The sequence below is a fragment of the Oncorhynchus nerka genome, linkage group LG13 (genome assembly GCF_034236695.1).
Source record: "Oncorhynchus nerka isolate Pitt River linkage group LG13, Oner_Uvic_2.0, whole genome shotgun sequence".
Lineage (NCBI taxonomy): Eukaryota > Metazoa > Chordata > Actinopteri > Salmoniformes > Salmonidae > Oncorhynchus > Oncorhynchus nerka.
The window spans coordinates 29,293,846-29,316,302 of record NC_088408.1 but is presented as its reverse complement, the minus strand read 5'-3'; the positions used below and the strand labels follow the sequence as shown (position 1 = coordinate 29,316,302).

The following is a 22,457-nucleotide window of genomic DNA, read 5'->3' as shown; positions in this document are numbered from 1 at the left end:
TTTTTTTACCTTTATTTAACTAGGCAAGTCAGTTAAGAACTTATTATCTTCAATGACAGCCTAGGAACAGTGGGTTAACTGCCTGTTCAGGGGCAGAATGAGAGATTTGTACCTTGTCAGCTTGGGGGTTTGAATTTGCAACCTTGCGGTTACTAGTCCAACACTCTAACCAATTGGCTACCCTGCCGGCCCGATGTGGGTGGCTTTTGTTCCAGCCCAGTCTAACACACCTGATGCTATTCAGCTTAATGAAAGTGTTGATGATTTGTTGACTAGTTCAATCAGGTGGTAAAGGGCAAGGCTGGGACAAACCCCTGGCCACACTGTAGCTCTCCTTGGTACCAGGAGGGAAGCACACTGTTGTAACTGTTTTAGGAGGTCACATCAGGCAACAGGAGCTCCAGTGGAGCTGTTTCATTTAATTCAGAACACTTTAATCTAGTGTGTAGCCCAGCGCTGGTTTACGTATTAACTGTACCTCGGGGGCATGTGTCTGTGGTTAGCCATTATTAGCAGTTAGCGGTGCTAGGAGATGAGAGGACTCCAGACCAGCCAGTCACTATTATGGTCTATTTGGATGACTCAAACCCCTTCTCCCAACTCTTTATCAGATCAAACATGAGCACACAAACCGCCCAGGGCCTATGGGTGAATTAAGTATCTCTTTTTGATTTTATGAGCGTGTTATTAGTCAATTGTAACTGTTAAGTTAGTCTGCATGCAGGGAATAGCTGTTGATGCTTTGTTGTGTGTAACAGGGATGTTTTATAAGCTGCTATGTGTTGCCTGTTCAACTGAGTCTGTTCACGGCTGTAGACTAATTAGATAGCAATGAACAAAAGGATATTTTCGAAGTTGTTTTGGTTGACATTAAAAGGGGAACTGGGAAAAGTAGAGAGAGGGGGGAGTGTGTGTGTGTGCGTGCGTGCGTGCGCGCATGCGTGCATATGTGTGTGTGTGGACCCCTAAGATGAGATTGGACCCCTTCAGCAATAAAGGTGTTCTCTCTCTCTCCTGTTTGGATTGATCTGTATTTCAAGGTCCAATGCAAACATTTTTATCTCAATATCAAATCATTTCTGGTTCAAATTAAGTACCTTACTGTGATTGTTACCAATTAAAATTATAAAAAATTTACAAAAATATCTTCTTAGTAAATAGCAATTTATAAAGCAATAATGTAACTAGGACTGTCTGGGAGTGGTCCGAGTTGGGAAGGGAAAACTGAAACCTAGCTTTTATTGTCCTTAAAACAGACAGCCCTGTGTGTGTGTGTGTGTGTGTGTGTGTGTGTGTGTGTGTGTGTGTGTGTGTGTGTGTGTGTGTGTGTGCGTGTGCGTGCGTGCGTGCGTGCGTGCGTGCGTGCGTGCGTGCGTGCGTGCGTGCGTGCGTGCGTGCGTGCGTGCGTGCGTGTGTGTGCATCAGAGTGTTGCAAAAGTGGATGAACAGTGAATAGAGGAAACAGTGAGACTATTTACTAGAGCTTTATAGATTTTCTGGGAAAAACTATGCCTTTGGTTGTGATTTTATGGCCAGTTTCTCGGTTTGGAAAGGCCTTGGATATATACAGCCTCTGAGCATAACTGATGCTTTTCAGGTTTATGGCAGACTACACTAATGTTGTCACTACACAGGTTCCAAAGGGGTTCTTCGGCTTTTGGTTTCAGGTAGAATACTTTTGGTTTCCATGTAGAACCCTCTATGTAAATGGTTCTTCATGGAACCCAAAAGGGTTCTAACGGGAACCAAAAGGATTGTACTTGGAACCAAAAAAGGGTTCTTCAAAGGGTTCTCCTATGGGGACTAGATAGCACCTTTTTTCCAAGAATGTAGGATGATACGTAGATTAGTGGTTTCACACACGTTTTTTTCAATGGGCACTATTCCTCCTACCTCAGATGATCTCAAAGTGGCACCTGCCTCTCCATAATAGCTCCTTAGACGGTACACATGATACGGGTGTAGGTGATACCTTGATACTAGTGTACTACATCAAAACACTCACCTGTACTCTAAATCAGATTGAAGAGTTTTTGGCCAACTATAGTTGAATCAAATCTCACTTTAATATAAGTGTTTAGCATGTGACAGAGTTTCACGTTTTTGAAATACTCAAATCAAATCCAGCTGTGCAGATGGATTTGCCAGAGGCTAGACAGAGACGGTGGGCTAGTTGGCTTTTAATAAAGAGAATTCGGAATATCCTGAGATATTCATGTTATTACTAATGTCTTCAGAGCCAAATCGATTATTTCCTGTATGCTGTGGTGGTATTTCAACACATCATTCTCAATTATCCTTTTATCCTGAATACTTTTTATATTCTTATCTTCTTGCTTAACAGGTAAAGATGAGGAGGCTTACTGAGGAACTGAGAGCTTCCCTGAACCCCTGAGTCACCCTGGCTTGTCGTCGGGCAGAGCAGAGAAACCAGTGTTTTTGACGGCCCTTTTGGCTCATAGTTAAACATGGATCAGCAGCTAACACAATGCATGTAGTGCAGTAGAGAAGACAAATATCTGACCCTGTATCGGGAGAATGTCTGCCTACTGGAGGATGGAAATAATGACCTTTGGATTGCTGGGTTTAAAACCAAGGTGGAGTTGTCTGTTATTGTATGATACTTCAGTCAAATTTCATGAATAAAACTATTTTGAATCTCAGCCAAATTGCTATCTAGATTTCCTTTCTAATAGGTGTTCAAAAGCTATTTAGAACAGTTTGAACCCACAGAAAGTGCAAGGGCTATAAAGCCTAAATGTCTGCATTTTACCCCTTGCTGCACAATAAAAAATCATTAAAGAAGGATATTTGATTCTTTGTACTTAATGTGTGTGAAATATTGGAGTATGTGAAGCTAAAACAAAACATTTGAATGATTTATATCTGAATCATTTCTGAATAATTTATTATGAAAATAAAGTAGAAAGTTGAAAATCAGTGATTCAAATGATTTGGTCTTGACAGGTAAGATGGTATTTGATTGGAGTCCCTCCATCACTTCAACTTTACTTAAAGAGGGAGAGGGAGAAATATAGAGAAAGTAAGAGACAGAGACAAAGAGAGAGAGAGAGAGAGAGAGAGAGAGAGAGAGAGAGAGACAGAGCGAGAGCAACAGTGAGAAAGAGCGAGAGAAATAAGAAACATCCTGCCAGCTGCATTTGACACATCTCCACACATCCTCTTCTCTCTTGAGTTTTAATCAGGCACTGAGGACTGCCCTTAGCTCTCAGGGCTCAGAGGCTTGTCTGTCTACTGGGTGGTGAGAGGACATTTGAACCCCTTTATCCTGTCCTCAACTCTGCCCTCTCCACTCCTCTTTTTCCTCCTCTCTTTTCCTCCGTTTAGTAATATAATATATGCCATTTAGCAGATGCTTTTATCCAAAGCAACTTAGAGTCATAAGTGCATACATTTTACGTAAGGGTGGTCCCGGGAATCAAACAAATTATTCTGGCATTGCAAATGCCATTTTCTACCAACTGAGCTACAGAGGACCAGCATTCTAAAGCGTTGAGTCAACCATTACCATTGCACGTAATTGGGGCAAGAATTATGCACTCAGTAATGATCCAAATGAACCAGGGGGAACCAGACCTCAGTATAGATCCCCAGTATACACACCCGGGAAATATTCCATTGGGAAGCTGAGGGAATGAGTTGGCCAACTTAATTTACTAATCAAAATAATAAACAGACAATGTGTTCGTTTTTCATGTTTATAATAATAATGAGAGTAAATAACACATGGTAAATGGTATATGTTTATATTATTATCTTGTACATATGACAAATATCCTATACTTTAATTTGATTAACCACACAAAGACATGTAGAGATCAATAAACTATAGGCTACTGCTGTACTACTTTTGGTTGAATGTACAAAACATTATACAGATTGGGACTCCACATAGTAGTTTTATACCTTCCCAACTAAATGTGCAATTATCTCCTAACACCAAAATAGACTCTGTAGTTAGCAGAGGTAGACCATTCTTTTGTCTTCTAGCTAGTGAAAATAAGTGATTTGTCTCCCTCTGCAGGTACATGGGTGTTATCAAATCAAATGGTTTTTGTCAAGTACACATACAGTGCAGCAATACTAAACAACACAAAACAATACACGCAAACCCAAAAAAGAAAAAGAAAGGAATTAAGAAAGGTAGAAATATTAGAACACGCAATGTCAGAGTCCGGAATATAAATATATATGTATATGATGGTGTGCATAGAAAGTATGGACAGTATATGAATAGAAAAGGTGAGTACAGCAGTAGTTATATAGGATGAGCCTTGACTAGAATACAGTATATACATATGAAGTGGGTAAAACAGTATGTAAACATTATTAAAGTGACCAGTGTTCAATGACTATATACAATACAGGTGCAGGGTTGAGTACCGGGTGGTAGCCGGCTAGTAACAGTGACTGAAGTTCAGGGCAGGGTATTAGTTCCAAATGTCCATGCTTACATAAAGGCCCAGTGCACCTAAAAAATAAAATGTCCTATGTTTTATATATATTTCCACATTATGAGGTTGGAATAATCCTGTGAAATTGTGAAAATTAGGATAGTGCCCTTTTAGTGTATGAGCTGTTTGAAAAGACCACCTGAAATTTCAACCTGTTTAGGTGGGATGGTGTTCTGGCCTGTCTGGTGGCATCACCAGTTGGTAAATTAGTTAATGGACCAATTACAAAGAGAGTTTTAAACCTCTCTGCCAATAACAGTTTTTTTTTTTCATTTTTTTTTTTCATTTTTCAGTTTCCCCACCCAACCCAGACCACTCCCAGCCAGTCCTAGCAAAACTGCTATTTGCTAAGAAGCAGTTTTGGTTTATTTTTTACATTTACATTTACATTTAAGTCATTTAGCAGACGCTCTTATCCAGAGCGACTTACAAATTGGTGCGTTCACCTTAAGACATCCAGTGGAACAGCCACTTTACAATAGTGCATCTAAATCTTTTAAGGGGGGGGTGAGAAGGATTACTTTATCCTATCCTAGGTATTCCTGAAAGAGGTGGGGTTTCAGGTGTCTCCGGAAGGTGGTGATTGACTCCGCTGTCCTGGCGTCGTGAGGGAGTTTGTTCCACCATTGGGGGGCCAGAGCAGCGAACAGTTTTGACTGGGCTGCGCGGGAACTGTACTTCCTCAGTGGTAGGGAGGCGAGCAGGCCAGAGGTGGATGAACGCAGTGCCCTTGTTTGGGTGTAGGGCCTGATCAGAGCCTGGAGGTACTGAGGTGCCGTTCCCCTCACAGCTCCGTAGGCAAGCACCATGGTCTTGTAGCGGATGCGAGCTTCAACTGGAAGCCAGTGGAGAGAGCGGAGGAGCGGGGTGACGTGAGAGAACTTTTTTACCATTATAATTTAAAACAATCACAATAAGGTACTTAGTTGTTACCCAGAAATTATATGATATTGAGATAAAATGGCTGCAATGGACCTTTAAGTTGCCTACATGACCAGCATGTCACACAAAATGAATTGCCACCTAAAATAATGGAAATTGATCTCTAGAAAGAAAATATGTGAATGTTAGCTGTTGGTTGTTTTATGTTCATTGTAGTCAGGGATGGCATTATGGGTGGGCCTTAGGGGGCAGGACCTCCCTATCGTACCTCCTTGCCCGTCCAAATAAAATATTGAAATATTGATCATTTATTTGACCGAGGTGCTCGCCAACAGAGGCGCATCAATCTCACATAAAGCATCCGAGCGAGCGAAACAACGCCCCTTCGTATCCGTATGTGTAGACCGTATCTGATGCTGTCTGGACAAAAGGAGTACGGCCAGACAGCATCAGATACATGGGCTACAAAAAGAAAGAAAGAGCCGCGCTTGTTTCGTTTGCTAGTTTCAGAAGAGAGGAAGAGGCAAAGCGAGAGGGATCACTCTCGCCTAAATCTGTCCTGAATAACCCAATGCGTTTTTCTTAGCCAACTTCAGTTTGTCGCCTGCATTCCCGCCTTTGGAACGATTCGCATTGTTAGGGCAGAGACATGATAATCTCGTCATTATATTGAGATTTCTGGTTTCAGCCACTTGCAAATTAGAAAGGAAAGTTGGCGGGTGCACAGTGCACTGTTCTGATGCTGGCTTCCCTTAAAGTAAATTGATGTTTTGCCAAAATTATATAATTACTCCTGTCTAAGTAAAATCATTCAGAATACTTTACAAGAGAGCTTGAGTTAGCCACACAGGATCATACGCTTATTTTAATGTTAAATAGCTGTGGAGTGTTTCAGAAGTGCGTTGGCCTATGTCCATTTGGGAAGCCAGCAATTTGGGCAGCGCACGTGGCAATATAGGGCTTGATTATTGAGTTGCGGTGGCAAAGGTATGGGTGTCTCTCTTCAGAATGCATGCATTCAGCTCTCCAGGATGTGCTCCACTGTCTCCATCAATTCTTGCACATTCATTGTTTCATTGAATTGTTTGCCCTTTGATTGCTTGATCAATTTCACATTACATGTGTAATCAGTAGGCCTACATGTTTAACCGTCATTTGGTTACATTAATTTACACTACATGACCAAAGGTCATGGTGTTAGTTATCAATGTGTCCATATCGTAAAGTGCATGCACACAGGAGGCCCGTGAAAAAAAACGGGCCCGCATATAAAAATTAAATAAAGTCCATCTGATTCGTTCTGGCGTCTGGCCTGCATGTACAGACCTAATGTTGTTTAATACACTTAAATATATATATTAATTCAATTGATGCTCAATTAATAGAGTCTAGGTAGTTTATATGACGGAAACTGAGTGAATATGCTTGGTAAGGCAATGATCAGGATTTGTTTTTCATCATATTATTGCTTTCCTCAAAGTCAATCTGAACCAGAAATAATATGGCCACCAGAGGATGCAGTTTGGTTACTAATTCAAACGAACAGTCGCCAAAAGTCAGTTTTAGTTATTGGTGATACTAAAGCATCCGACCCATTTCTCATCAGATTATGTTGGGACATGTGTTGATTAGAAAAAAATCCTAATGCCTATGAAATATTAAATAAATAAATATAGAAGTTCCAAATAAATTATAGTTTACTACATTTCCTAAGATACATTTCTTTGTTGAATTGAAGGAGAAAAAGTAGCAGGAACTGTTCGGGAGAAAGGCTTTTTATATAGGCTAGACTACTAACAAAGGCGAAAGGACATAAATATATAAGCGGGTCCCCTTTGTTCCCTGTTTAGTCATCTCTCGCCTAAAACCATTAAACGAGGAGCCGCCACTTCTCCGTTAGCCTTGCATTCCTGAAATTCCTTGATGTGATGTCAGAAGGGACGGGACATAGGCTACGTATCTAAACCTATGCGCTGCTCTCGGCTGCTCCGGGGTTGTGGAGTCGACGTTATATCACAAAACCCAGGGTCTAAGGGAAAGTCGAACACCTACTTTTTTAAATATTTTTGGCACAACTTGGATAACTTTGCCGAATGTTGTTTTGCTTTTGGGGCTCATGAACTTCACACAGTTGAAGACTAGGATATAGCCTACGACTCGCATCTTGAGGGGTAAAGTTCCTTTGGAGTTTTTCCTTTATTCTCCTTTTCGATAGATTTTGTGTATTCGGGAATAAAATACTTAATTTAAAAAAATTCAGACAGAATTTTGACAAATGGAAATGGAGAATAAAACTGTTTTGAGGATTAACTCAATTTTGCGGATTTGAGGAGGCCGTTCCACTCCGTCGAGCTCGCAGAATTTCCTCAGCGCAGACACAATTTCGGCATGTAGCAAAGGAAATACGGTGGGTGTCTCTACCAGCGATTGGCTGCTTTTTGTTGATTCGTTTCCTTTCAATGGAACGCTTTTAGTGCAATAAAATAACGGCGCTTTGTTACCATGTTAAAATCGCAATACTATTTTATGGGTTAATCTTCATTCAGCCAAGTCAAAAGCTTGCTTGGTAGGCTAAACCCATGTAAATAGTAGTTTTATGCAGGGTGCAGGCAAAGTGAAGGCCATAATGCGTTCGCCTCGCCTGCCTGTCCACGTAGAGCAACTTTTTTTCGTCAGCCAAACGGGAACATTCCAGGGGGTCTCGCGGCGGGGTTTCAGGGCAAGCCGCGACCTGCATTGGGAAAGGGTTCATCTGTTCAATGCGCTTTTGTGTTTGCTTCCAAAAACGAAAACTCATCAAAAACATCTGCTGTCTTGGGTAGGCCTAGGCTAGAAATAGGCTTAGACAGTATTGTGTGTCTGGTTTTCTCTCCATGTAGGCTGCAATAGCTGTGTTATACCATGCATATAGCAGTTACCAGAGAGCACATTTTCAGAGAAGTGGAGAATTGATGATGAAACAGGCAAGGCAAGGCAAGGCCACGAAAGAGAATGAAAGGAGAGGAGAGAGCAGATGAGTGTCGAGTCCAAGGTCTATGCAAGCCTCATATAGAAATACAAGCCAGCTCCATGGTGGCAACATCACTGTCTGCCTATGGCATGTCACATTACTGACCTCTGAAAAGAAGATAACATAATGAAGAAACCAATACCGTGTGCACGCAAGTGTTGATGCATGTGAAAAAGGGTTTGTATGCATGTGTGTTTGCATGTGTGTGTGTGTGCGTGTGGGTATGCACGTGTGTTTGTTTAAACATGTCTACCTCAGTCTCTGTCAATTTCAAATTAAGGGTGTTTATTAGCATAGGAACCATTGCCAAAGCAAGTGAAATAGATAATAGACAAAAGTGAAATAAACAATAAAAAATGTACAGTAAACATTACACTAACAAAAGTTCCACATATTATGTCTATATACAGTGTTGTAATGATGTGCAAATAGTTCAAGTACAAAAGGGAACATAAATAAACATAAATATAGGTTGTATTTACAGCGGTGTTTGTTCTTCACTGGTTGCCCTTTTCTTGTGACAACCGGTCACAAATGTTGCAGCTGTGATTGCACACTGTGGTATTTCACCCAATAGATATGGGAGTTTATCAAAATTGGATTTTTTTCTAATTCTTTGTGGGTCTGTATAATCTGAGGGAAATATGTGTCTCTAATATGGTCATACATTTGGCAAGAGGTTAGGAAGTGCAGCTCAGATTCCAACTAATTTTGTGGGCAGTGTGCACATAGCCTGTCTTCTCATGGAGCCAGGTCTACCTTTGGTGGCCTTTCTCAATAGCAATGCTATGCTAACTGAGTCTGTACATAGTCAAAAATTTCCTTCATTCTGGGTCAGTCACAGTGGTCAGGTATCCTGGTACTGTGTACTCTCTGTTTAGGGCCAAATAGCTTTCTAGTTTAGTTTGTCCTCCTGAGATGTACTGTCAGGACCCAGGTCTGACAGAATTTGTGCAGAAGATCTAGGTGCTGCTCTAGGCCCTCCTTGGTTGGGGATAGAAGCACCAGATCATCAGCAAACGGTGGACATTTGACTTCAGATTCTAGTAGGGTGAGGCCGGGTGCTGATTCGTTGATATATATGTTGAAGAGGGTGGGGCTTAAGCGGCATCCCTGTCTCACCCCCGGCCCTGTGGAAAGAAATATGTGTTTTTTGCCAATTTTAACCGCACACTTGTTGTTTGTGTACATGGATTTTATAATGTCGTATGTTTTTACCCCAACACCACTGTCCATCAATTTCTATAGCAGGCCCCTGAAATCAACAAAGCATGAGAAGACTTTGCCTTTGTTTTGGTTTGTTTGTTTGTCATTTAGGGTGTGCAGGGTGAATACGTTGTCTGTCGTACAGTCATTTGGTAAAAAGCCAATTTGACATTTGCTCAGTACATTGTTTCTGCTGAGGAAATGTACAAGCCTGCTGTTAATGATAAAGCAGAGGATTTTTCCAAGGTTTCTGTTGACGCATATTCCACGGTAGTTATTGGGGTCAAATTTGGCTCCACTTTTGTGGATTGGGGTGATCAGTCCTTGGTTCCAAACATTGTATTTTTTATTTTATCTTTATTTAACTAGGCAAGTCAATATTGGGGAATATGCCAGAGTTGAGGAAGATGTTAAAGAGTTTAAGTATAGCCAATTGGAATTTGTGGTCTGTATATTTGATCATTTCGTTTAGGCTACCATCAACCCCACAGGCCTTTTTGGGTTGGAGGGTTTGTATTTTGTCCTGTAGTTCCTTTAATGTATTTGGAGAATCCCGTGGGTTCGAGTAGTCTTTAATAGTTGATTCTACAATTTTTATTAGGTTATGTGTATGTTTTTCTGTTTGTTCTTTGTTATAGAGCCCAAAAGATTGGAGAAGTGTTTTATCGATATATCTCTGTTTTGGATAAATAACTCTTTGTGTCGTTGTTTGTTTTGAGTTTCCCAATTTCCCCAGAAGTGGTTAGATTCTCCGGATTCTTCAATTGCATTGAGCTGATTTCTGACGTGCTGTTCCTTCTTTTTCCGTAGTGTATTTCTGTCTTGTTTTAATGATTCACCATAGTGAAGGCGTAGGCTCAGGTTTTCTGGGTCTCTATGTTTTTGGTTGGATAGGTTTCTCAATTTCTTTCTTAGGTTTTTTCATTATTCATCAAACAATTTATCATTGTTACTCATTTTCTTAGGTTGTCTGCTTGACATTTTTAGATTTGATAGGGAAGCTGAGAGGTCAAATATACTGTTTAGGTTTTCTACTGCCAAGTTTACACCAAGTTTAAACATTTTGTCCAGGAAATTGTCTAGAAGGGACTGGGCCTCCAGCACTGTCTCCCACTCTTTAGTGATGGTGATGACATTAGCATTAGCACATTGCTGGGGAAAAGTAAGGCTCCAGCACTGTGTTCAAAATGGTGTGTGTGAGTGAGAGGAATCTGTTTGGACATGCACCTAGAATTACTACCACCGTAAAGTAGGAGAGTACAGTAATGGCATATATAGCATAGCTGCAGGAGGCGTGCCCCCCACACACACATCTGGTCGCCTTTATAACCTCAATGGCATGCTGAGCAAATTATATGGTGCTAGCACAAGTGGACTGGGAATACACAACAGCAGCTTTTTAAACACTGGTAGAGGACCTGAAGAGCTGGACTGTCAGTGGCTTTAAAGACATGCACCAGAACATTGGTGACTAGCAAGTATTTTTTAAACCTCCCGCTTTGGGCTGGATGTGTCAATATGTCCTTCATACTGTACATGCATAATCTATGAGCAGAATAACTGTTTTACTTCAATTAGCCACAAAATCCTGAAAGCTACTGTTTACTAAAAGCTGTGCTACGCCCCACGTGGGCCAGCCCCCTAGCAATTCGAGTTTCAACCAATGAAGCACAGCCCCTCACAATTTGATTGACAGCTTGCAGGATGCACACACAGCAGAGTATGTGGCGTAGTATGCCATTTTTGGGGACCACTTTTGGCTCTCGTGACCGCTACATTCAAAACTAATGGCTTAAAAGTATTTTTTTAAAAGCACAAGAGAATCTCTTTAAGAATGTTGCTAGTAGGCAGCTATATCTGTATGCTTGGGTTACCTACTTCTGTGCAGCCATATTCTTTATTTATTTTTATTTAACCAGGCAAGTCAGTTAAGAACAAATTCTTATTTACAATGATGGCCTACTTGTCAAGCCCCCCCGGCCAAACCCAGACGATGCTGGGCCAATTGTGCGCCGCCCTATGGGACTCCTCTCACGGCCGGTTGTGACATAGCCCAGGATCAAACCCGGGTCTGTAGTAACACCTCTAGCACTGTGATGCAGTCCCTTAGACTGCTGCACCACTCTGCGCTATTCGATTTCATTCTATCCTGTTATATTTTATTCTTTGGGAAGTGTACAGAGAGGATAGTGCTGCTGTGTTTGTGAGTTGTGTAAGGCAGCTCTACAGCAGCACCTCACCTCAGACAATAACAGAGGCAGACATGTCTCAACCCGTCCCTCTGTATCCCAGGTACTCATTTCACTCACCTGTTGCTGCATAGAAGCTGTCAGTCACTCTACAGCCCGCCCTTCTGGCCAGTTAGGTACACAACACACACACAAGCACACACACACACTCACTCACATACATTCACACACACATGCGCGCACACACACACACACACAAAAAGCCTCTTCTGTCATCATTCTCATTTCTTGCTACAGGTATCTCTGTATTGCAGAGAGAAATAGTAGACAGGAGAGAAAGCGGCATAGCAAAGTTGTATAGTGTTGTGTTGGGAAGCCCCTCGGAGGTTGAATGTTGACTGAGGGTTTGGCATGAGAAAGCACGCTTAGTGGTTTTTGGTGAGTGAGTTATTTTGTGTTGGGTGTGTGTGTGAATGTGCTCGTATGTTTCTGTGTGTGTTTGTGGGTTATTGCATTTGTGTGTGTGTGTGTGGCCTACATGCTGCTTTTGTGTGTGTGATGTGGTTGGGGGTCATGGAAAATCTAGCTGTAAAGTGGTGGCTGCTGAATTTCAGTAGACACAGCCTGTCCCATACTGTTGTGTTGGAGGTAGTTGCTCAGATACGGTTCCATGTTGATACTCCCTCCCTCCCTCTGTCCCCAACACTCCCTCAACCAACTGGACTAACATGATAAGAGCCTGGGATAGGGGTGACAGGGGTTTCACCAGCCCCCTCTCTCTGTTCTCTGTCCCTCTATCATTCTCTCCATTTTCTCATCCTCTCATTAGAAAGAAGGTAGTGGTAGTGTTGGTTGGGTTGACATTCTCTCTTCTCCAACTCTCTCTCTCTCACATACACAGACACACTTTCTCACTTGGCCTCCCCCTTTTCTCTCTCTTTATCTCTCCCTCTTATCCGCTCCCTACTCTCTCCATGACATCAGCGACCGTTTCCTGTGGCACAGGATGAGTCGTGGTGCGGCGGTCCAGGTTCGGAAAAACGTCTCTGCCGAGTGTCACTGAGACTTATCCTCTTTGATCCTCCTCCTCCTGTCCATGTCAGGGTGACAGCTCTGTTTACATGGGAACTGCAGTCAGGAACACTGAACATGACCAGTTCATTCCAGTCCAGAACACCAGGGCACTGATGCCAATATACACACAGGTTTCTGTTAGGAAAATATGGGGCCGGACATTTGACCGGCAGCATTTTAATTTCCCAGACATATGAGAAATTTACCGGACCCATATGCATTGGGTGTGTAACCTGATTAGGGCGTCCACCCACGGTGCTCAGAATGACAGAAATTTAGATGATGGTCATTCATATTAGATGATGGTCATTCATATTAACAGCACTTGTAAGTCGAGGATGCAACAATGTGCGGTTCTTCTTGCTGAATTCTGACGTGCACTTTGAAGATGTTAGAAGAACGGTCCACATTTACTCATATAGCAATGAGTCTGATGCAACAGGTCAGAACGTTTCGCTTAAAATGTTGATAAACTGTTATTTATTCACATTATAAGCTCAGATGGCAGTAATGGAAAACACCTTTGTCAAAGCACACTGCACATGCGAGCGGTTTCATGTGACAGAGATTAAAATATCCCTTGGAAATGTAGAAAGAGGGGAGTTCTAATACGCAACAACTAGCATGGGTTGCTAACAGTGTTCCCTCAAATGTTTAGTGGCACTGAGCAAATGTCTGGTCTGCTGAGTGCAAACTTGAACATTGTGAAAATGATGTGCAACTTCCGGCTCGTGTTTACTGTGAACACTGAGGCTGTACCCGCTTTAAGTTACAGTTTTAACAGTGGCCAAGTAGGCTACTGTGGCTATTTGATCATAATGTAGGTCTACTAGATTGGCTTCCATCAAAAACAATGTAAAAACACATCCCATAATATTTTGAACATGGAAATAGCTGCTCTATTGTTCAGCCTACAGTATCAGCCAATGTGTGGTGTTCAATGTAGGCCTACATTCCATGAGACATGAACCTGTTTATCCACTTGTTCTTCAGACGAGGAGGTGGCTGAAAATGTTGTTTTTGTGCTCTTGTTGGAAGCAACTACTCCTCCATTGTTGACTAGAAATGAGCTACAACTGGGCTAATAACTCACTAACTAGTGAAGAATATGAACCAAAGTTGCATGCAGATCTCAAAACAAGTGCATCTACTCATGACCGTGGTAGCCTAAACACAGTCCAGTTCAAAGTGAATGGCACAGATCCATATATGGCAAAGGCTATTTGCATATAGGCCTACTGCAGCTATGATTGGTTATGGCGCACCGGTCTGTGTAGAGTACTGCCTGAGTCATGCCTGTCAATGCAATAGAATCCTACTCCAATACGCTCTGCCTACAGGAACATTTCGTACACAGTTAGTTCTGCATACTAAATCTTGCATAGTTGGCTTTCTTTCGGTATATTACATTGAAAGTGGCTAATATTGCATTGATTCTATCACAATTCCCACAGTAGAGCAAAACATTGATAGTGTTAAATACAATTTTCAGGTTTCAAACAATTAAGTATATTTCAAATAATAATCATAGTCTTACTGGCTTACTTACTGGCTCCAGCTCATTGCAAAGTGGTGTGTGCCGTGCTGATGAATCCGGCCTTCCGTTGCCTATGTTTGCTGTTCAAGATGCTGTAGCAGCAGCCTGACCGATTTTTATCTGCTCAAAGTCTCTGTGTCTGCATGCTTTACGAGTGTGATAAATAAGATACACAACTAATATACTGTATACTGTACACACACCAATTTCATTCCACAAAATGATGCAAATGAACCTACAGACCAGTAAGCATGACTAGTCAAATGTATTTCCATCAACTGGTATGTCCATCAACGAATAGGCTAAGAAGTATTATTTCGCAATGGGATTTCTTCTTCTTCTCCCGGAAAATTGGCCTATTTATAGGGCGTTTCCAATTTTTCATCGGCCAAAAGTACGGCTATTTCCGGCTAACAGAAACCCTGACGCAAATACACACACACATACACACACACGCACACAAAGTCTCTGTTTAGGGTTTATTTAATTTTACAGTTCACTTATTTTCTTAGATTAGGTAGAATTCAAATCAAATGGGTAACTACATGATCATTATCTAATAATTGTATTTTCATTTGTTTGAAATTAATCACCGCTGGCACCAATGGTCACCACTACCATGATCCCTAATGGCTAGCTACTTAATCACCGTTGGCACCAATGGTCACCACTACCATGATCCCTAATGGCTAGCTACTTAATCACCGCTGGCACCAATGGTCACCACTACCATGGTCCCTAATGGCTAGCTACTTAATCACTGCTGGCACCAATGGTCACCACTACCATGGTCCCTAACGGCTAGCTACTTAATCACCGCTGGCACCAATGGTCACCACTACCATGATCCCTAATGGCTAGCTACTTAATCACCGCTGGCACCAATGGTCACCACTACCATGGTCCCTAATGGCTAGCTACTTAATCACCGCTGGCACCAATGGTCACCACTACCATGGTCCCTAATGGCTAGCTACTTAATCACCGCTGGCACCAATGGTCACCACTACCATGGTCCCTAATGGCTAGCTACTTAATCACCGCTGGCACGAATGGTCACCACTACCATGGTCCCTAATGGCTATCTACTTAATCACCGCTGGCACCAATGTTCACCACTACCATGGTCCCTAATGGCTAGCTACTTAATCACCACTGGCAGCAATGGTCACCACTCCCATGGTCCCTAATGGCTAGCTACTTAATCACCGCTGGCACCAATGGTCACCACTACCATGGTCCCTAATGGCTAGCTACTTAATCACTGCTGGCACCAATGGTCACCACTCCCATGGTCCCTAATGGCTAGCTACTTAATCACCGCTGGCACCAATGGTCACCACAACCATGGTCCCTAATGGCTAGCTACTTAATCACTGCTGGCACCAATGGTCACCACTCCCATGGTCCCTAATGGCTAGCTACTTAATCACCGCTGACACCAATGGTCACCACTACCATGGTCCCTAATGGCTAGCTACTTAATCACCGCTGGCACCAATGGTCACCACTACCATGGTCCCTAATGGCTAGCTACTTAATCACCGCTGGCACCAATGGTCACCACTACCATGGTCCCTAATGGCTATCTACTTAATCACCGCTGGCACCAATGTTCACCACTACCATGGTCCCTAATGGCTAGCTACTTAATCACCACTGGCACCAATGGTCACCACTCCCATGGTCCCTAATGGCTAGCTACTTAATCACCGCTGGCACCAATGGTCACCACTACCATGGTCCCTAATGGCTAGCTACTTAATCACTGCTGGCACCAATGGTCACCACTCCCATGGTCCCTAATGGCTAGCTACTTAATCACCGCTGGCACCAATGGTCACCACAACCATGGTCCCTAATGGCTAGCTACTTAATCACCGCTGGCACCAATGGTTCTTTTGAATATCCAGTGAAGTGTTTTTCATGAAATCGCATTGTCACACATTGTTATTGGTTTATTTTCTTATTTTAACCTTTATTTAACTAGGCAAGTCAGTTAAGAACAATTTTTAATTTACAATGACGGCCTACCAAAATGCAAAAGGCCTCCTGCGGGGACGGGGGTCTGGGATTAGAAATAATAAATGAATACAATATAAATATAGGACAAAACACACATTACAACAAGAGAGACAACACAACACTACATAAAGAGAGACCTAAGACAACAACATAGCAAGGCACCAACACATGACAACACAGCATGGTAGCATCACAACCTAACAACAACACGGTAGCCACACAACATGGCAGCAGCACAAACATGGTACAAACATTATTGGGCACACCTACTTTATCATTAAGCAAGGCCTAACTACAGTAGCAGTATGTATCATATTATTGTGCATTCTTGTAAGTTATATCTGCTATGCAGTGCACTATAGATCACTATAAACACATTCCTTTATCTTTAACAGAGCTCTGTCAACCCTTAACTTGACCCGCTCATACGTTAACAAGGCTGAGGTGGCTCCCTGCTCCCTACCTGTCTGAGTCTCACCTCAGTGTGAATGCTCAACACTGTGTTTGTCAGTGTCTCAGTGTCTCAGTGTTCTCACACACCAGAGCGAGAGAGAGAGAGAGAGAGAGAGACCAAATGAAGAGTGAAACAGCAGATGCGTTTCTAACAAGGACCCTGACTGTCTGGCTCTACAATCTGCTTGCAGCTGCTTGTGTCTGTGTGTGTGTGTGTGGTGTGTATGTTTGTGCGTGTTTGTGTGTGTGATCATTTGCACAGATGAGGAGAGTTAAAGCTATTGTCCTAACTGAGCAACATGATACGGCTAAACTATTAACAGAGCTTCTGAGTGGGTTTTCCCGAGGCAGACAGAAACACACATGGCTAGTGTGTCAGGTAACAAAGGGGCACCCAGGGGTGTGTTGCATCGTCCAGTGAGGCATCCCAACACAACTCCTTCCTTCATTGCCCCTCAGGCAGTCTGGGGAATCTGAGATGCCGGAACCATAGTGTGTGTGTGTATGAGTCCACACGTGTCTGCTGGAATGTGTGTGTGTGATGTGTCCTTAAACTTTCCCCTTACTTGTTGAAGTCATATTTCTCTCAGGAGGTTTTTGAGCACTTCAACCAGCAATGAGCATCCAGACAGATTCAACACAACCCTTTGAAGAACAATCAGCAGAGTGTGGTGGCTTGTGGTTGTCTGTCTGTATGTGTTGTTAACAGTAGTCCTCAGAGGTACCGTAGCATCTGTGTGTGTGTTGGGTTGGAGAACACGTCGTGAAAACGAAACTAGTGACAGACCAGCCACGGGCACTTAAGCACTAAACCTGTTTGTTTTGCTAAAGTGCTCGTGTGTAGCGTGGGACAGAGAGAGACTCAGACAGAGACTGAGAGAGAGAGAGAGGGAGACTCAGAGAGAGAAAGACCCAGAGAGAGAAAGACTCAGAGAGAGATGTGTAATGTTTACTGTTAATTTTTATTGTTTATTTCACTTTATATATTCACTTTATATATTATCTACCTCACTTGCTTTGGCAATGTTAACACATGTTTCCCATGCCAATAAAGCCCTTGAATTTAATTTAATTGATACAGAGACTCAAAGAGAGAGAGAGAGACAATGAGAGACTCAGAGAGAGAGAGAGAGAAGAGAAAGAGAGATTTAGAGACTCAAAGAGAGGGAAAGAAGAGAAGCGCAAGAGATCAGATTGATTAAATTACACATGATACATTTACGTCCTCACTCCAAATGCCCTGCGTCTAATGGTTTTAACAGTAGGTGACAAAGTGCTGTTTTGTTCCCTCTTTTGTGTGAGCATGAATAGAGAAGAATTGTCAAAGGAGCCCTGCTCTGACAGAACACCCACATTACGTGTCTGAATTGAGCTTTTTGTAAGATGTGTTGTTTACTTTGGGGTGACTGGCGTTTTCCATCATGATACATCAAACAGAGTTTTTGAATACTAGTTTTCTTCACTGTGTATGATAGGGTTGTTTTACTACTGGTAACCTGATAGCTGGCGACTACAGAAATCATAACCTCTGTCCCTGTGTGTGGCATTAGGTTACAGATCTGGAGAGGAGACAAAAAAAGAGTCCGATAAGATGCGTATAATTCCTGAAGGAGTTGACATGGTTGACCGTCCAATTATCATAGGTCTGTTTACCTTACTTTTTCTGGGGTATGAGGTTATAGCCGACTGGTGTGTATGGACACATTGTTCAGTAGTAAGTTCACAGAATGTATGTGTGCGTGAGTGTGTTGTTCATTTGACACTGAAGTGTTGTCATGTAATGGGAGTTACTAAAGACTTGTGCTGTCACTAGATTGAGTATGAGCATGGTATAGGACAGTGTTGTTCTTTGTTGACGTTCCAGGCGGTCTTTGTCTTGCGGGTGGAGAGAAAGTTGTATTGTGTTCTACACAGCTGTAAGATGTCTGTCAGACAGATAGTATGATTTATGGTCAGTAGATTGATATGTGTGTGTGGGTGTTGGGGGAGTGTTTTACACAGTGTTTTACACTGTTACGCTACGCTGGAAGCCAAACATCAAAAAGCTGTTGCTGCCTTTCTCTGTGTGCCTCTAGTAGTGGGGAGAGAAAAAATATGCCCTAGACAAGATGGTCTCTGTTCTGCAGACTTGATTTTCCAACACACACACACCACAGATCAGTATGCGTGGGGGCTGCCCAGAGTCTGCCTGTTTTTCAAAGTTCAGTGAAACACGATAATATGAATTGTCCTCGCTGCTTGTAGAGAACCAGTGTACAGGGTTTGGTCTGTATCATAACCATTTAAGACACTACTTTGGTTTTCCAATATTAAAGGATTGTTATTTGCAGTATTCTGTAGACAGCGTGTCAGTATGACTAGAATATTTAGGTGTGTAGTGAGACAGTAATACTGTGTTTTGGTTGTGCTATGTAAGCAGGTTTGGGTGTGTAGTGAGACAGTAATACTGTGTTTTGGTTGTGCTATGTAAGCAGGTTTGGGTGTGTAGTGAGACAGTAATACTGTGTTTTGGTTGTGCTATGTAAGCAGGTTTGGGTGTGTAGTGAGACAGTAATACTGTGTTTTGGTTGTGCTATGTAAGCAGGTTTGAGTGTGTAGCAGGCCGGTGTTTTGGTTGTGTAATATTAGTCTGCTCTGGTGTGTAGGCTAGCGTGACTCTGTAAGAGCATGTTTTGGTTAGGGTCATCTCCATAGGCCCTAACTGAAAATGAGCTGTTATTGGTAGAGAGGTTTGGAACACTCTTTGCTGTTGGTCTATTAACTAATGTACCTCGTGGTGATGTCACTATGCCACCCATGCAAATTCAACCAGCAACTTTTTAGGAAATAACACTGATCAATTTCTTTCACACTTTTACAGTGTTAGTTTCATCAGCTGTTGTACAATATGATACAACATTTTGACGGTACTGGACATTTAAACCAGTAGAAAGAGTTGTTAGCATCTTTTTGGGGCCTTTTTTGTTTGCATCCTGGTAGCTCCTGGTTGGGATGTGGATTCATATTTAGTCCCTTTTCACTGTAGTTAGGTTAGTTTGTCACTCATTCAATTCCAGAAAACTAAACAGCAGAGGAATCAATGATAAGACCATGTGAATATGGCTCTCGTATCTTTCTAAACGAAGCCCCCCATGAGGTCAGATAGACAACAAGCTGAGAAAGAGATAACTCCCACCCATCCTGTTTTTATTAGGATTTTACTCTCTTTTATTACATTGGAGCGACACCCCACAGTGGCACCTCGCGGTTCTCATCAAACTGACAGAGGAACAGCTGTCTCCCAGCCAGCACAGAGAGGGGGAGCGGGAAAAAGAGAGAGAGAGGGAAAAACTGGAAGGGTTTCATAGTAAACACTGCTATATTGGAAACAAAAAAACAACTCACTCTCGCTCTCTCTGTGTCTTCCTCTGCTACCCCTTGCATTTTGGGCACCGCAAAATTACAACGTGCAAATTCATAAATGTATAGGCTGTTTATGTGAGCCGAAGATAAACCCGCTGGCAGGGGGATGGTGTGGCTGCGTTTATGTAACGCTGTGCCTGAAGTGGGAAGGTTTGGTCTCAATCTATTGTCTGTCTGTGTATCTTCAACCACAGACAAAATGATGCAGTTGATTGCTAGTTTTATATTGCAATAACTGCTGTCTGGCCCCTTGGCTAACCTCTGAAGGGTGTGTTTACTGTGTGTGTGTGTGTGTGTGTGTGTGTCGTGCGTGCGTGCCCGCGCACATGTGTGTTTGCTTGTTTGCTTAATCAGTTGCCATCCCCTAGTGATTTAGCTGGTCTGTGTGCGTGAGAACATTTCTATGGTGGTTTGGGTTAAGTGGGGTTTACTGTCAGCTGTTGATGTCACTTCCCCCAATCTCATGCCACAGTCAGGGTCAGAAGGACTGTGGCTCAGGTCCGGTGACCACAGTGCTTAACAGACCAAAGTCCACCAATCAGAAAACAAGGCCGATTTAGTCACCCATTGTTAACTAATTATAGTGAAAAACACATGAACAAGAAGCTACAATAGCAAGTGTTTGTTTTCTCAGTGAGATTCAGGATTCCAGGATAAGGAATGTGTAACGCCCCATCCATTTTGCCCAGTCAGGTTGGGCTTGTTGTTGTGATACCAACCTATTATTGGATTAAATATATATATTTTTTTCACCTTTATTTAACCAGGTAGGCCAGTTGAGAACAAGTTCTCATTTACAACTGCGACCTGGTCAAGATAAAGCAAAGCAGTGCGACACAAACAACAACACTGAGTTAGACATGGGATAAACAAACGTACAGTCAATAACACAATAGAAACAAATCTATATACAGTGTGTGCAAAGGAAGTAAGGAGGTAAGGCAATAAATAGGCCATAGTGGCGAAGTAATTACAATTTAGCAATTGACACTGGAGTGATAGATGTGCAGATGAGGATGTGCAAGTAGAAATACTGGTGTGCAAAAGAGCATAAAAAAATCTAAAATGTATTGTTCAGAAGTTCATACTGCACCTATTGGCCATATAGCCACCTCCTCCAATCTCTCTCTTTATCTCTTACACGCACACACACACACCATCCCTCCGCATACTTCTGTCAGGTGTGCTCTGTTTTTCTAGTCGGAGTAGAGAGGAATCTGGGCTTGGATCCAAACTGAGTATCAGCACCACACTGCCAGAGACCAGACAAGAAGCAACACATTCCCACTGTCTCTCCTCTCCTCCTCCTCCCCTTTTCCTCCTCTCCTTCTTCTCTCTCTTCCTTGCTCACTTGAGCCTTTTTTACACTCCTTTTAATTCCTAGCCCACATCTTCTCCCCCTCTTCCCTCTCTGTCTCTCTCTCTCTGTCTCTCTCCCTCTCTTCCCTCTGTCTCTCCATCTCTCTCTCTCCCCCTCTTCACTCTCTCTCTTCCCTCGCTGTCTCTCTCTCTCCCTCTTCCCTCTGTCTTTCTCGCTCTCTCTCCCCCTCTTCACTCTCTCTATCCCCTCTTCCCTCGCTGTCTCTCTCTCTCTCTCCCTCTCTGTCTCTCCACCTCTCTCCCTCTCTTCCCTCTGTCTCTCTATCTCTCTCTCCCCCCCTCTTCACTCTCTCTCTTTCCTCGCTGTCTCACTCTCTCTCCCTCTCTCTCTCCGCCTCTCTCCCTCTCTTCCTTCTCTCTCCATCGCTCTCCCCCTCTTCCCTCTGTCTCTCTCCCCCTCTTCCTTCTGTCTCTCTGTCTCTCTCTCTCTCTTCCCTCTGTCTCTCACTCTCCCTCCCTCTGTCTCTCTCTCTCCCCCTCTGTCTCTCTCTCTCTCCCCCTCTTCCCTCTCTTTCTTCTGTCTCTCTGTCTCTCTCCCTCTTCCCTCTGTCTCGCACTCTCCCTCTCTGTCTCTCTCCCTCTCACCCCCTGTCTCTCTCTCTCACTCTCTGTCTTTTCGTCTCTCTCGTCCCTTTTTGTCTCTCCGTCTCCCTCTCCATCTCTCTCTGAGATCTTGGTTGACACTACTTCTCAGCATGTTTTGTTTTGGGCTGGAGGAGAGGTTGTAGTTCTTTACAGGAGGTTTGGGGGATTTTGATTGGTGTTGTGGGCCCTTTAGACTATCAATCCTGCATGAGGCCAGTTCATTCCACTGACTGGTTGCA

At 42.8% G+C, this 22,457-nt stretch overlaps 2 protein-coding genes across 4 annotated transcripts in view; both read left to right on the top strand.

Annotated features, from left to right (window-relative positions):
* LOC115139314 (spermatogenesis-associated protein 7 homolog) overlaps positions 1–2,808 on the top strand; it is a 56,576-nt gene extending 53,768 nt beyond the window's left edge. The window contains exon 11 of one of the 2 annotated variants that reach the window (XR_003865094.2): positions 2,345–2,376. Coding sequence is in view for 1 of the 2 variants with exons in the window: in XM_029676542.1 (XP_029532402.1) it covers positions 2,345–2,395 (51 nt within the window). In the remaining variant the exon portion in view is untranslated. Of the gene's footprint in view, positions 1–2,344 lie in introns of both variants that reach the window. The other variant, XM_029676542.1, reaches the window with a different exon arrangement.
* A 4,489-nt stretch (positions 2,809–7,297) lies between these two features.
* LOC115139296 (tyrosine-protein phosphatase non-receptor type 14) overlaps positions 7,298–22,457 on the top strand; it is an 85,675-nt gene continuing 70,515 nt past the window's right edge. The window contains exon 1 of one of the 2 annotated variants that reach the window (XM_029676500.2): positions 7,298–7,528. The gene's annotated coding sequence lies outside the window, so the exon portion shown is untranslated. Of the gene's footprint in view, positions 7,765–22,457 lie in introns of both variants that reach the window. The other variant, XM_029676501.2, reaches the window with a different exon arrangement.